Source organism: Anarhichas minor, unplaced genomic scaffold (genome assembly GCF_050575085.1).
Source record: "Anarhichas minor isolate MPS153535 unplaced genomic scaffold, ASM5057508v1 ptg000052l, whole genome shotgun sequence".
In the NCBI taxonomy this organism is placed as follows: domain Eukaryota; kingdom Metazoa; phylum Chordata; class Actinopteri; order Perciformes; family Anarhichadidae; genus Anarhichas; species Anarhichas minor.
In genome coordinates this window covers 2,733,737-2,747,732 of record NW_027466498.1, presented here as the reverse complement: position 1 = coordinate 2,747,732, position 13,996 = coordinate 2,733,737, and the positions used below count along the sequence as shown (strand labels likewise).

General features: G+C 41.9%; 1 protein-coding gene across 13 annotated transcripts in view; it reads right to left on the bottom strand.

Moving 5' to 3' along the window:
- LOC142931488 (unconventional myosin-XVIIIa-like) overlaps positions 1–13,996 on the bottom strand; it is a 155,845-nt gene that overhangs the window by 47,592 nt on the left and 94,257 nt on the right. For all 13 annotated transcript variants that reach the window (XM_076075424.1, XM_076075425.1, XM_076075433.1 and 10 more), the window contains 6 exons: positions 10,999–11,142; positions 9,978–10,067; positions 9,139–9,258; positions 3,303–3,414; positions 1,422–1,549; positions 376–530 (listed from right to left, as the gene is read on the bottom strand). In XM_076075424.1, the coding sequence (XP_075931539.1) occupies positions 376–530; positions 1,422–1,549; positions 3,303–3,414; positions 9,139–9,258; positions 9,978–10,067; positions 10,999–11,142 (749 nt within the window). The remainder of the gene's footprint in view (positions 1–375; positions 531–1,421; positions 1,550–3,302; positions 3,415–9,138; positions 9,259–9,977; positions 10,068–10,998; positions 11,143–13,996) is intronic.

Sequence of the window (13,996 nt, the reverse complement as noted above, 5' to 3'; positions counted from 1 at the left end):
TAAAAAAATCGAATCACTTAAAAAGTGCTGAGCTGGCCACAAAGACGATCCTACATGTTTTAACGACATCCTGCAGATTCAGCAACAAACATACCACTACAGAGCATGTCCCTTGATAGTAGCCAGCCACACACACACAGGTTAGCAGCTGTACAAATGAGCTGGAGACTTGACTGTTCTCTCTGCACAGCACGATGCTATAAACAATCTGGAACACAATTCAGTTTTTCTATACAGTTATTATTGTTACCACAGCAACACCACTGGAAGCTTCACAGTGTGTGGGAACACGGCAGGAGGAGGTAATGCAGCTGTGTGAAGTCATGTGTACAGACACCTGCTCATTCATGACTGTGTGTGTGTGTGTGTACTGACTTCCTCTGCTTCTTCTCCAGGTCGTGGTTGCGGCTCTGCTGGCCCTCCAGGTGAAGTTTGGTGTCCTGCAGTTCAGCTGTCAGTCGCTGGGTTTTCTTCTTCAGCTGCTGGATGTTTCTCTGGGACTCCTCGTTATCGGCCTGCATGTCGCTGATCTGCACACATCAGCGACACACATGCAACCAGTCAGACGTGGAAAAGAACACTTTCCAACATGTTGCAAAGCCTGTTGCTGAGAATTGCACAGAAATAAAACGTGATGCAATGCGTAACGACTTGAGAGCCAGAAATATAATCTATACACTGGATTCATAATCCAACAGCTGGATAAGTGTCATTTTAGTAATCATTTAATTTACAGGATCACATGTTGCAACTAACTAAGTCAGCATTCAACCTAAACATTTTCATGTTTATTTCTGTGTAAACGGATCAGTTCACCAAAACCAACAAAGGAAGCATTCTCCCACATGTCCACAGTGTACACAGCAGTGCTTTTATTGCTGAGGATTGGAGCGGTCTGCTGCTGAGAGACACGACTGCTTCTTACACACAATACGACTGAGATGAGATAGAAGACGCTGAGCAGGAACTGAAACCTCAAAGAAGTGCATTTTAAAAACTCCTCTATTAATATAACTATTACTAATCACTATAAACTTGTTTTACTCTCTTAAACTGAAGTATCCTAGTCTGCAGGTGCAAAGCAACACAACATTTCAACATCTACATTGAAGTTCTGATTTCTTCTTTTTCATAACGTGGTTCCTTTGTACCCTCATTAGTCACCACATAACAGAATTGATCTGAGTAGTCTTATTAGCAGTTTGTTTAATCTTGAATTGTCCGTCTGAGACGTTGGAATTGATGTGGGCTTCTATTTGTAATTGTATTAATTGTAAATATTTGTGTTGCAATAAAACAGGAAGATTGGAGGTGTCTAATTTGGTACAGCTCTATATTGTACCATAGATAACAAATGATTAATGACTTGTGATTGGAATTCTACAGTACATGATGGACACAATGGTGTGATGTGCACTCACCCTCCTCTCCAGCTGCCGTTTGTTCTGCTGCTCCACCTCCAGCTTGTCATCAGACTCCTGCTGCAGCCTCTTCTTGGTGAATTCAATCTCCCTGATGGCTCGTTCATACTTCAGCCTCCACTCTCCTCCTGTCACACCAGCATGTTCAGTCAGCTTCACATTGTTGGATCTCAATATGCTTACAGACCTCCCATACAATACTGTGAATACTTTTCATGAAGGAAACATTTGTCACAAAAAACAGTAGTTTGAAATGGGGATTCACAGGGTCCCCTATCTGGATTTTCCAGGTCGTTTGAAATGGCCAAGGGTTAAAGAGGTTCCATGTTGTGGAAGTCTCAATTAAAACAGTTAAAGGCAGCTCAGTCTTTGCAAAGCCAGAGAGATGGGAGCGCTCAAGTATTATGGCTCATGATGTCCTAAACTTCAGGTACCAGACCTGACAAATCTGCATGTCTCTGTTTGAGAATTGAGTGGTTAGATCAGGATGAATTGAACTGAGAACATTAACAGTGATCTTCTGGAGACACTGGCTGTGTGATGAGCTACCACAGAGAGGTTAGTGTACTCTACCAGGAGGCAGTCTGTCTGTCTGTCACCACCAGTGAGTTTACACGCGTGTAGTTGAGATCAAAATGAAGGTTGAGTCTAGAGATGAGTTTGGAGATGGGAGTGGTCCGAGTAAAGGAGCTGGAAGTAGGAGAGTAGGAAGTGGTGAAGGGGCCATTATTCATTCTCTGGGGGACCTTGAACATCTGTATCGTGGTTCAGATGCTTCACTTTTAAGTGATGGACTAATCAACCAAATTTAGTTTTATATGATGTATGAGCACATTCATTGGTGGAGTCCTTTGCTGCCTCCACCCAAGTCTATAAAAGGACAATATGAATTAGCTTTATAGATGTGCTAAGTGCATCCTGAAACTCTACTTAACAAAACAGATTTGATCAAAGCATGAAGCTCAACTGAAGCAATTTATGTTTGCCTTGAGCCAGTTTTAAACTGTATCCATTATTTCAAACTCCCTTACTTTACTGAGGAAGTCTGCTCCAGTACTCAAGGTCAGACCAACACTCCATGTGGCACGGTCCACACATATTGAATGTACTTCAAGTCATGATTGTGTCGCAGTGCCAGTTCACATGAGTCAAAGCTCTGCTACGGCACAATGCAACATGGAGACACTTCATCAAGTCGATTCTACATTTACAAAGTCGGCATGTCACACAAAGACAGCTGGCAGCCTGCCTGCAGGGCGTCTGGAACACAATCCCCGCTTCACTCCTCACTTGTAACTGATCGATTTATAATGTACTTCTTCACATCGGCTCTTTCTTGCTTTGTCAAAGCATCGATCGGACACCCCCCTTACAGTTCCTGCTGAAGACCCCAGTGTGGGAATGAATTAGTACTTTTGTAACCTCTGTGTGTGTGTACAGTTCAGTAGTGTGTGTGGAGACTGTCAGAGGTGTACATTCAACTCAGTGTTGTTTCATGACGTCTGTTGACTCATTGTTCACTTACTGTTTCTGAAAGACTAATTGTGATCACTTTATCTTTCTGTCAACACAGTTACTATATGTCTGGAATACACTCATTTTATGTATTTGTTTACTGAACTAAATTTTCTAAATTCATTTAGAAAATCAATTATTCATCATTTGTTGAAACGTTAATGTCAAAATACTGTTGTAGACAGTGGGGTTCTTAACAAATCTTTCAAAAAGTCTTTAAAAAGTGCCGCCCCCTCATTCATTAAACGGACCACTGGGTAGACACATCGAGCAAGCACACATTCCTGGTGGTTTCCTTTGCAACATGAATGGGATCATTCTCAGTCAATATAGCTGTGCTGATGAATACTGTATCTGGTGTCTGACCTGTGTCATCATCGTCCATCTCTCCATTGAGTTCAGACGCTCTGATGAGCCGGGCCTCCATCACCTCCATCTCCATGGACTCCATCTGTTTATTCATGTTGTCAAACTTGGCCTGATGGATAAGAGAGAGGAAAGGGTTTCTATGACAACGTGAACACATATGCCTCCAAAGATTAACGGAAGAGTCCTGCAGATTTTTGCGTGTTGGAGGACAAATAGAGGGACATTAGACACCACAGAGACACTGAACCACATTGAGTCTCAGGGGCCCACAGAATGTGGAAATGTCTCCTGCTGAGAGTAAAAGCTCCACAGACCAGTCAGTCCATCCTGCTGTGATGATTGCAGCCCAGAACCTGCATGTTAAGAGTGTCTCTTCTAAAAAATGATGCTATCTCTGACCCTCAGTGTGTTCTTCAGTGTGTCCACACGTCGTCCTGGCAGACATTGGGACTTACAGGAAAAGCTCAGACAATAACATTAACAATGGCTCTGTTGCATTAAGTGTCCCAGTTAGCCATGTCAGTGAGCGTGCACAATCCCAGAGCGCTAACTAACTCACCTAAATGGAATGCAGCCATCATCAAAGTCATTCATTTCACCTGTGCTTTTCCCACTTTAACATCACAATGATGTCGGTGTCAGTGATTACATTTAACTGGTACTTTTAACTCTTATTTTCCTGACTTACTGAATGAGTTAGAATGGTACTGGTCCATTCCAGAGCAACATTCCCAACATACATGAACCCTTCCCTGTGTGAATACCCACATTGCCCCCTTGTGCCTCTCCTCACTCACACAAGAAGAAAATAACATCCATCCCACATTTCTATGAGCCGGGCCTTTGAAGGCAGCCCATCCACATAGCTATCTGGGCAGCCACTGGAAAAAAAATGACCCCCCCCCAAATAAAAACACAGAAAGAAATCACGTCTAAAATGTAAAATACTGAACTAAATGGATGGAGGGAGCTGGGGAAGGGCAGTGGTGGAAAAATGGCCTGACAATATGATTTCACAATTACAGTCAATCTGTATGTGTGTGTGTGTGTGTGTGTCAGTGGTGGGCCGTCAGGGCCAGCAAAGCCTTCTCTGCTGGCCTAAACAGAATCACAAAGTTATAGCTATTTTATAATTTTTTCATAAATTCACTACATGTATTATAATTATTTTTCCCATTAGCTTATTTTCTCATTGCACAGCTACTGTCTTCCTCAGTTGCTCTGCTTCCAGTGCAGCTTGTTTTAAGCAGAGCTTTTATCCAATCAGATTTCACCTCTGTGTCTCTAGGTAAGGAGAGAGGCCCGAGGCCCAGAGAGCCTGTGCAGTTTAAGGAAATGGGGACGATATTGTTGATTGTCATGGTCTTCAACCAATCAGATCTTTAGTTTGACATGTTGGGCGTATTCTTTGACATGTCATGTCAGAGCTGTCTAGGTAGCCTACAAGTACGTCAGCATTAACATGCGCCGTGATTGGTCAGTGGGCTAGCGTGACTATTGTGAAGCAGAAAGCTAGCTAGCAGAAGTTAGTAGTAGTAGTTCAAGTTGAAAGATATGTAAGAAGTTATTCAATTCAATTCAATTTATTTTTGTATAGCCCAAAATCACAAATTACAAATTTGCCTCAGAGGGCTTTACAATTTATACACATGCGACATCTTCTGTCCCAGGACCCTCACATCAGAACAGTAAAAACTCCCCAAAAAACCCTTTAACGGGGAGAAAATAGGAAGAGACTTGTGGGAGAGCAACAGAGGATGGACAGAAGTGTGATAGATGTCATGTGTACAGAATGAACAGCATAACAGAGTTACAACACATTCTATGTATATGACAGAACCACGGCAGGAGGCAAGACCAGGGTCCAGGTATGTTATGACAGTGACATGACATTTTTAGCGTTTTGCTTGCTGTAGTTTTGTTTTTTTAACACTCAATGGCTGAAGGAGGAGAAACGGATTTGGGAGTTACTGGCAACGCCTTTCTGGAGAAGAACATTTCCAGAAAAGTAAGAAAGGGTCGGCCAACCCCACAACTAGCAGCTCTGACCCAGCCAGGAAAAGGATTTGTACGAATGGTATTCCTGGCTGACAGCGTCGGAGTAGTGTTTTACACATATTTTATGGCTAAGAATGCGTTTTATTTGCGACTGAGCATCTTGGTGTTTGGAGTTAAGCTGGATTTGCTAACCTGAGTTGGATAACCAAGGCAACAACACGACACCATAGCACGGCAGGACACTTACAAGCTACGGTGCTTTTGAAAACTTTTGCTGAGACCTGAGTGGATCTACAACTCAACGAACACGTTCGCAGGAGGACCTCTGGCTGGAACTGAACCGCACCGATGGTCTGTACAACCGCGTCATTAAACTTTCTTTGTAATCAAAGAAAGGAGGATGGACTTTGTCTTTAAGTGAACAGCAGCTTTGGTAAGTGAACTGCTTTTGTGTTTTTACATCTGCAGTAGCGTTACTACTGTGTTCATTTGTCTATGGTGTCGTTTGTATGATATGGTTAATATTGTTCTCTCTGATGTGAATAATATTTGAATGGCTCGTGCTCTTCAGTGTGCGGTGGAATACGTGTTTTAGCGCTGCAGTGTTGCTGGATTGATTTGTTGCTTTGTTGTTATATAAATATATGTGACTGGTTCTTGTGAGTTTGTTCTTGTCATTGTGTTAATTACATTGATGTTGACTATATGCATTGTCCGTTAATGACGAAGCATCCGGTCATGCGTGTATTCATGTATCTGTTTTCTTTTACAAAGAAAGAATGATGGTCTGGAGAAATGGGGATTGTGTGGCGATTGCTTTAGCCCTGTTTGAATCAGTAGGGAACAGCTAAACGCTGCGGGGAGAGTTTGTAGCTTGTGTGCTGCTGTTGTTTTCCTGCTAAGCTAGTTTAGCATCACCAGTGTACAATGTTTTTCTTCCGTGGTGGGCGTGTCAGACAGCATGTTGCCATGTTGAGCGCAGTGGCTCCACCGAAAGAACATTATATTTCCCACAATTTAAGCTTCTGCATTTTCTAAACGCACTAGTATTATTCAAACGTATTGTTCGGTTCGTAAGCCTCGTACCGAACGGTTTAATATGAATATGTGTATTATTACACCCCTAGAAACAAATAATAACCGTAGCTGTGGAGTCATAATGAGGTTATTAGGAGGTGGTTCAACTGTAGAAGGACAGCACTGGTATATACCCAGGTATAAAATGCACGGCCCGCCACTGGTGTGTGTGTGTGTGGGTGTGTGTGTGTGGGTGTAGATGTGAGACAGGCAGAGGGAGCAGGAGAAGAGAAAGCTGGTGGAAAGGCTTGTAGAAACGAATGCATGGTGAGCTTCATTGTTGCGGTTGTCAACGCAACACTGGTCGACCTGCTGTTTTGGTAGAAGATGTATTGAGTGAATTTAAGGCTCAGGTCGTTTTAAGTAATCTTAATACTGCCTGCCATGTATGCAGTGCATTGAAAGGGTTAATGGTTGCTGTAATCATTCCTCCTCTACATAATAGCTATGAAGTGATCCCTTCAGAGTGACTGCAATTTAAAAGATGGGGGACAAAATCTACAGTACTCTGCAAAAATACATTATAAAGTTGAGCAGAAGCAAACACAAGGCTTCAGCAGTTTGAGTTAGTCTGGAAATATTGTAGCATATCCTGTATTCTAAGCATAACGGTTTAAATACACTTTGAATTTGTGTATTTGTTTGCTCAACCAAAGACGGCGTTCTGTGCTTGAACTCCTCGATATTGAACAAATTAAAGGCCACATACCTACCAAGCAGGATGTTGTTGTGTTATAGGTGAACCGTGAGGTTTTACAGCCCAGCAGGCTGTGTTCTCCTGCTGGCTCACGGCAGCATCTGATGCTGAGCAACACACACCTGTAGGGGATCATTTGATCTAGTACATGCAAGTATACTACTTCATGGGGGCTCCTGTGTGTGTGTGATTTTATTTGTGACAATGCAGAACTTTAACTTAAGAGTTCTGAATGCACTCAGTGAGGCCCAAAGTGGCTAATTGAGTTGAATAACTGTTTCCATTATGTGGAAAAACCCATAGCATCCTGGAAAACGTTTTTAATGTAAATAAATGCATCAATAGGATCAAAGGGAGCAAATATATCTCAGCAAATATATCTTAGTTAGCGTAACATCTTAGCTCGTGTTAGGACATTAAACAAGTCATAATTTATCTCTAACATCTATTTATGTTGATGTAAAAACATCGTCTTCAAAAAACTGGATTCATTCAAGTTTCTCAACAAAAACGACATTTAAAAAAAATTACATTTGAACACATGACCAACCTTCACCCTATATTCACTTTTACTGAACAGAGCCTGAACGCAGCACAATGTAAATGAATGGAACCTCCACACATTAGCTGTTGGCACTGGTGAATCTAACGTTACTAGCTCTCCTCCTGCTGATTTCAACACACTTTTATTCTTCAGAATGTAGTACTATCAGGGATCCGCCAATAAAAAATATTGATGACGTCCTGATCCCATATTTTGACTGAATATCGGCCGATAACGATCAACAGTAAAAATGTAGTTCACACAATGATGGGTAAACTGGGGTGGGTCCATTACACCACTAGAGTTATATATTTGCATTAAATAATGTCATACTGATGAACAAAAAAATCAATACCTACACACATTTACTGATAGTTATCGCCTAGCGACTGCATACCTCCGCCAACCAGTCAAGTTAAAGTCTGTCCAAAACATCTCCATTTCATCTTATTAGACATTTGTGTGAAATTGTCATAATTACATAGGAATCCTTGAGTTATGGCCAAAAACATGTTTTTTGAGGTCACAGTGACCTTTGACCACCAATTTCTTCTCAGTTCATCCTCGAGTCCAAGTGGACGTTTGTGCTAAACTTGAAGAAATTGGTGATCTCAGGTTTTCCTGCGATATCGTGTTCACTAGAATGGACAGACGTGAGGTCACAAGGAGAGTGACCTTTGACCGCCAAATCTACTCAGTTCATTGTTGAGTCCAGGAGGACATTTCACGACAATGGACTGGCCGGACGCACAACCCCTAAACATCACGAAGAGTCTGCTCCCATCAGCCTTTACAACAGCACAATCTCAGACTGGAACCTTCTTTTCAACTCAACGACTGACTGTATGCCTCTGAGACTGCAGTTCAATGAACTGTGTGTTCGGATCTCCTGGGTCTTCAATTATTACTGCCTGACTGTCTTGAGAAAACAGCAATGTTTAAATATGCGACAGCCTTTCATTATCCAAGTTGAAATTGAAATGACATCTTCCAACATTAATACTCAAATCGACGATAAAATCTCTCAGAAGAAAAGCAGGGCTGGCTAATAGTTCTGCTCTTTAATAATTCAAGCTGATGCGCTAAAGTTACATTTATATATAAATGAGTAGACATTAAACTGCATTTTACAATGTGTAGAATTATGAAACGTTACTGTGAAGTGGCAGAATGTGGCTGTGTTGTAGAAAACTTTATTACCTCACTGCTAAAGGGCTAATTGGGCTATAAAGTGTTATCCATCTCTATTTGCCATCACAATAAGGCACTTCCATTTTCATTTGCCTTAATGGAACTCTGCTTGAAAGAAAGCATCAAGTGAAGGAATGGGTCAGAACGTTAATGGACACAGTGAGGCATTAGTCCCGCGGCGTGTGACAGTTTTAATCAAACCTCAGCTTAAGAGTTAGACCACAGCCGTTTAATGGTGCAGCATGTGAACACAACCCGACTCTCTTATCCTACACACATGACTGTGTTCCTTCACAACATGTTGTCTTCTGTGTGTGTGCCTCTACCTGCAGGTCCTTCATGTCCTTCTCCAGGCGGAGCCTCTCAGAAGTTTCCGTCTCCAGCATCTGGGAGGCTGACTCCCCGGTGTTACGCTCATCAGCCAGCTCTGATGACAGCTCTGTGATCTGATGCAACGCATGAACACAAACATATGCACAGTCAGTCACACACACACAGCAGGTGTCAAGCATGTTTATACTATATGTTATATATAGATGTATAGCTTGGAAGATTTATGTTATCAATAATGTGTGTTTGTTCTAGACCAAGCTTAGGGATCTATCACATGAGCGGCAGCCTCGAGGGCTAAACAATGAAGTGCAGTTCATCAAATGGCCCCTTGAGTCATTGCACATCTACCACCATGTTACAATGCCCGACTGTACAGCAGAAATAGATGAATTGTGTTTACAGCCTGGTACTAAACTGGCTTTAGTCTCTACAGCTTATTTCCCCGTTCATGACAACCGTACGAGGGATGAATTTACATAACTCTCCTGTTTAAAAGATATAATCGGTACAAACAACAGATCTGACTCTGGTGTAATATCAAACCAAGTTTACATTATATTAGTGGTCTGAGGATTCTGTAGGTCTGACTAAAGGAGGCATCAGATGATGCTGTAGCAACACGTGGACGGCCTGTCCCATTATCTAGTAGAATAAAATGACATAATGATTTACTCACAGAGCTGCTAACCCCTGCACACAGCTCTTCATCACAATCATTTTTGAGAAAAGATTCATAACTCTTTACATTTGGTTCTCAGAATTCTAAGATGCTTCTCGGACATGAACCCAAATCCTGCTATGTGCATGTGTACGTCTGTTTCTGTGTGTTTACCCGGCTCTCAAGGCGGTCGCTGCTGAGTCTCAGCTCGTTCCTCTCTTTCTCCACCTTCTCCAGCTTCTGCTTCAGCTGCTGGATCTCTTCCTGAGAGGGAAAACACAGAGGAAGTTAATGGCAGAGAGACATGTTAGTGAGGATACAGCAGATGGAGTGCATTAATCAGCTATGAACTCATTACAGTCATCACCGTCATCTCATTTTTGCTAATTGTAGGGGTGTACTTATGGGTGTTTTCCTTGTGCACATCCTCTGATGGATATGATACAGTTTAATTGATTAAATGATATTATCAAACAATATTAATTGTAAATATCTCAATAAAAATAGAAATCCTATTTGTCTCCAACAAAGTGTTAGAGTGCCAGAATAGCCAGGCATTGTCATGAAACATACTTTAAATCTGAATCCGATCAAATAGAAAAAGAGCCACCACACATAAAGTGAAGTAATGTCAACGCGTTAGTAAATCCAGTCAACACCAAAATGAGAGCACAGTTGTTGGAAGAAACAGAGCGTTCTATTTTAATATGAATTAATGAATCGGATGAAAGACAATCTTTCCTATTAATATGTATAGTGCAAAATAGCACCTCTTGTGCAAGCGCTTGTTGCCAGTTAAACACACTCTCACTCCCAACTCATCAAATACCGACGCTTGGTCAGTGGCCCAAAGCTTGAAACTATGACGCTCTAGGTTCCCCTCTAGCGGCAGGTTTGGACGCGTGAGGGACGGCATGTCACTTTCCATTCGTTACATGTACAGTATAGTGTCTCTTCAAAATAAACTTCCGTCTACACAGGAAGTTAGGTTTAGTCAACAAAACGCAGTTTGGCGTGTCCACCAAAAATCTAACCTAGTTAGCTGAGCTAGACATTTTATTAAACAGCATGGCAAACTATTTTCTTTCACACATCCATTGTGCTTGGCGCTCTTCTGCTCTGTCTTCTCAGACAGAGAGTCCAGAGTTTGCTCTGCAGCCTGTGTGTGTGTGTGTGTGTGTGTGTGTGTACTCACGTCCTTGCCCCGGATCTGTTCCTCAGTGAGCTGCACCTCTATCAGAGGTCTGACGGTGGTGAAGAGCTTCCACCATGGCCAGCCTTTGACACCACGATTCTTCTTTATGTTCTTCTGGATGCAGCGGATGGCCAGATCCTGGATCTGTCAACACATGCAACAATAGAGGGACTGATTAGAACTGTAAAGAGGATTTGCACAGTGCATTTACTAGTGTAACCTAAAGGTGCCTCCATGTGCTGATGTGTCTATAGAAAAGCATGGATGTAGTGTCCTCAGTGTGATATCACACACTCAGGGGATGTTTTGACACTTCTTTACTACTTGCCATAATTGTGTCAGTTATTAAAACCCTGATTCTGTGAAGGAGAGAAATAGATTTGTTTAGAACAGGAAGTGTGTGTCCTGCAGTTTGTTTAATACCTAAAGGGTTGCAATACTGTGACAAAGGCTTTTTAAAGAGAACTTAGTTGAGTGTCTGTCTTTACAGGACTTCCTTAATGAATCCCAAAGGGGTGACCTGAACTTCCATCCATCTATTTTCTGTGATTTATCTGGGTAAGGGTTGGGTGGCAGCAGACTGGTCTCCTCCCAGTTGAACAGAACCTCCACAGGGAGGTGATCAGCAGGAATCCTGATCAAGAATGCTGAACCAGCAGATTCTTTTTGTTGTGAAGGAGCTTTGGTTCTACAGCAAGCTCATTCCAGATGCCCGAGTTAAAACACACGCTTGTACCTGTAGCTCACTACCCAAAGCTCCTGACTACAGGGGAGGGTTGGTACATCGATGTCCTATAACAGGGTTCCTTCTGTTCTCTACAGGTTATACTCCAGGATGCTTTTTGTGATGATCTAGCTCCAAACAGGGATCCCTCCATATACTAATACATTCCTGTCTATAGAGGTCTGATTAACTTATCAATAACATGACCTCTTTCGTGCTTAAAAAAAGAGTGATCATAGAATAATGCAAACACGCCTGCTGATGTGGGAAAAATGTACTTGCAAAGACATCAACTTTAGCAACTGAACCAAACATGCTAACTAATTTAACATTGTTCAAGTCGTTTAAAACAAGTTTGGAAGAAAGCAGCGTTATGTAATGTCATCCAACCTGCATGTGCTCCCATGTGACGTAACATGGAAGTGTGTTCACAGAGTGTCCACTACATAACTGAGAGTAAGCTGGTCCACCAGCTACTTTGAGCGTTAATGTGATCAGAACATGACTCGGATCTTTCAGATGGCAATGTCATCCTTTTTATGGAGCTCTGACAGAGAGCCTGGTAGTTCATTCTCAGCTCAAAGATAATAGGACAATGCTGAAATTATTTTCCAGGTCAATACAAGATGTTCCAGGACATTTTCCGTGTGATTTCAATGACTGGAAAATGGGTCAACTGTTTCCCAGGTATTCCAGGACGCGTGGGAACCCTGATTAAATTCAGAAGTTTGCCTTCAGGCTCTCTCTTCAGCACAACAGTACGGTTCTTTTTCTGCAGCGTACATAAGAGAGTGAGACACTGAGCCAGTGAAGTGGTGAAACCCACAATAGTTTGCCATGCGACAGGAAAACAATCATCAAAGAACCATCAGTCATTGGTGGAAATTGGTGGACGCCAACAATCACTGTAAATGGGTTGGGAACATTTTTGCAACATTTTCAACATTTTTTCATGGAAAATAACATTTTTCCATTAGTCAAGTCATTGCGAGCATGTCCAGCCTTTTCAATGAAAAACACTGCAGACCACTTATTACTTTTCAAAGAGGCCCACAGAGTTTGTCTGGGCTACCAATGGGCCATCTGAGAGTCACATGGTGACTTGTGGGCAGGAAAACAGATTTTTTTAAATGTTGTGAGGACAAACTTTGGTTCAACGGTATCTTTAAATTGAATATTGCTTGCTGGACTATATTGTAAATACATTGAGCTGATATACTGTAACATGGGGAATGGGTACTGTGTGTTAGAATGTTCACTCATAGATCCTCAAGCAAATATGTGGGAGGTGAATCAAATGAAAATGTTTGAGCCGTCCGAGGGCTCCTCTAAGATAAGACGTGTGGAGCAAACCTAGTACTTCAAGTTTACTAGAAATGAGAATCCTGTTCTTTGATTCAGACTCTCCAACACAGTAGAATCAAATCAAGAAAATCTTTTCTCAACCATTTTCTTCAAGACAGGAGATGCTTAATAACATGGTTAGTGATCACAGCTTTAAAAAGCATCAGTAGTTTGCTGTACTTTGGCTGACGTCTGTATCTCAGACAGACTGGTAACGGTTCAAGCTCAAATGAAACCATCAATGTTCCACTGGCAGCTTGCTGAAGCTAACTGCAGGTAATCTGGAGAGCCATTCATAACACACAATTGGGACAAATTGCTCTCTACAGCAAAAAGCTGGCATGACTGGAGGTCCTGATTACACAAATGTTTCTCATCAAATCCAATCGGTCTCTTTTTCAAACATGATGAGCTGGGAGTTCTATTTGAGAAATGTTTATGTAAGTGGAGACTTCTGACCAGTAGCTGCTTTAAAGGCACATGGAGACGACTGATGACAGCAAAAGATCATGTGGCAGGATGAAAGGAAAGAGGAGCAGCTTGAGAAACACCGATGTGGGTCATTCAGCTGTAGTCTTCATCGGAACTCTTCCCACACCCCTGCCTCAATCTCCCACTTATCTCATCTCAGGTTGATTCAATTGGACCTTTTCTTATCCAAGAAAAAGAATTTATCAATCTAATCAGTCTTTTCCTTTCAGCTGGTGGACAGGCTAAAGGCAAAGACTTCACATTATTTAGGCTTATAATACAGTTGGATTTGAGGCAGATTGCTGCACCAATGTTGTGAAAAATGACACAATAAAGAAAAAGCATCATTTATTTGACTTAATATCATACACAGTTGATATTTACTTACTATGGTAATTCTTCTGCTGCGACTTACATACAGGCCCCCCTGGATGAGGGATCCAGTGTGTTTACATGAAC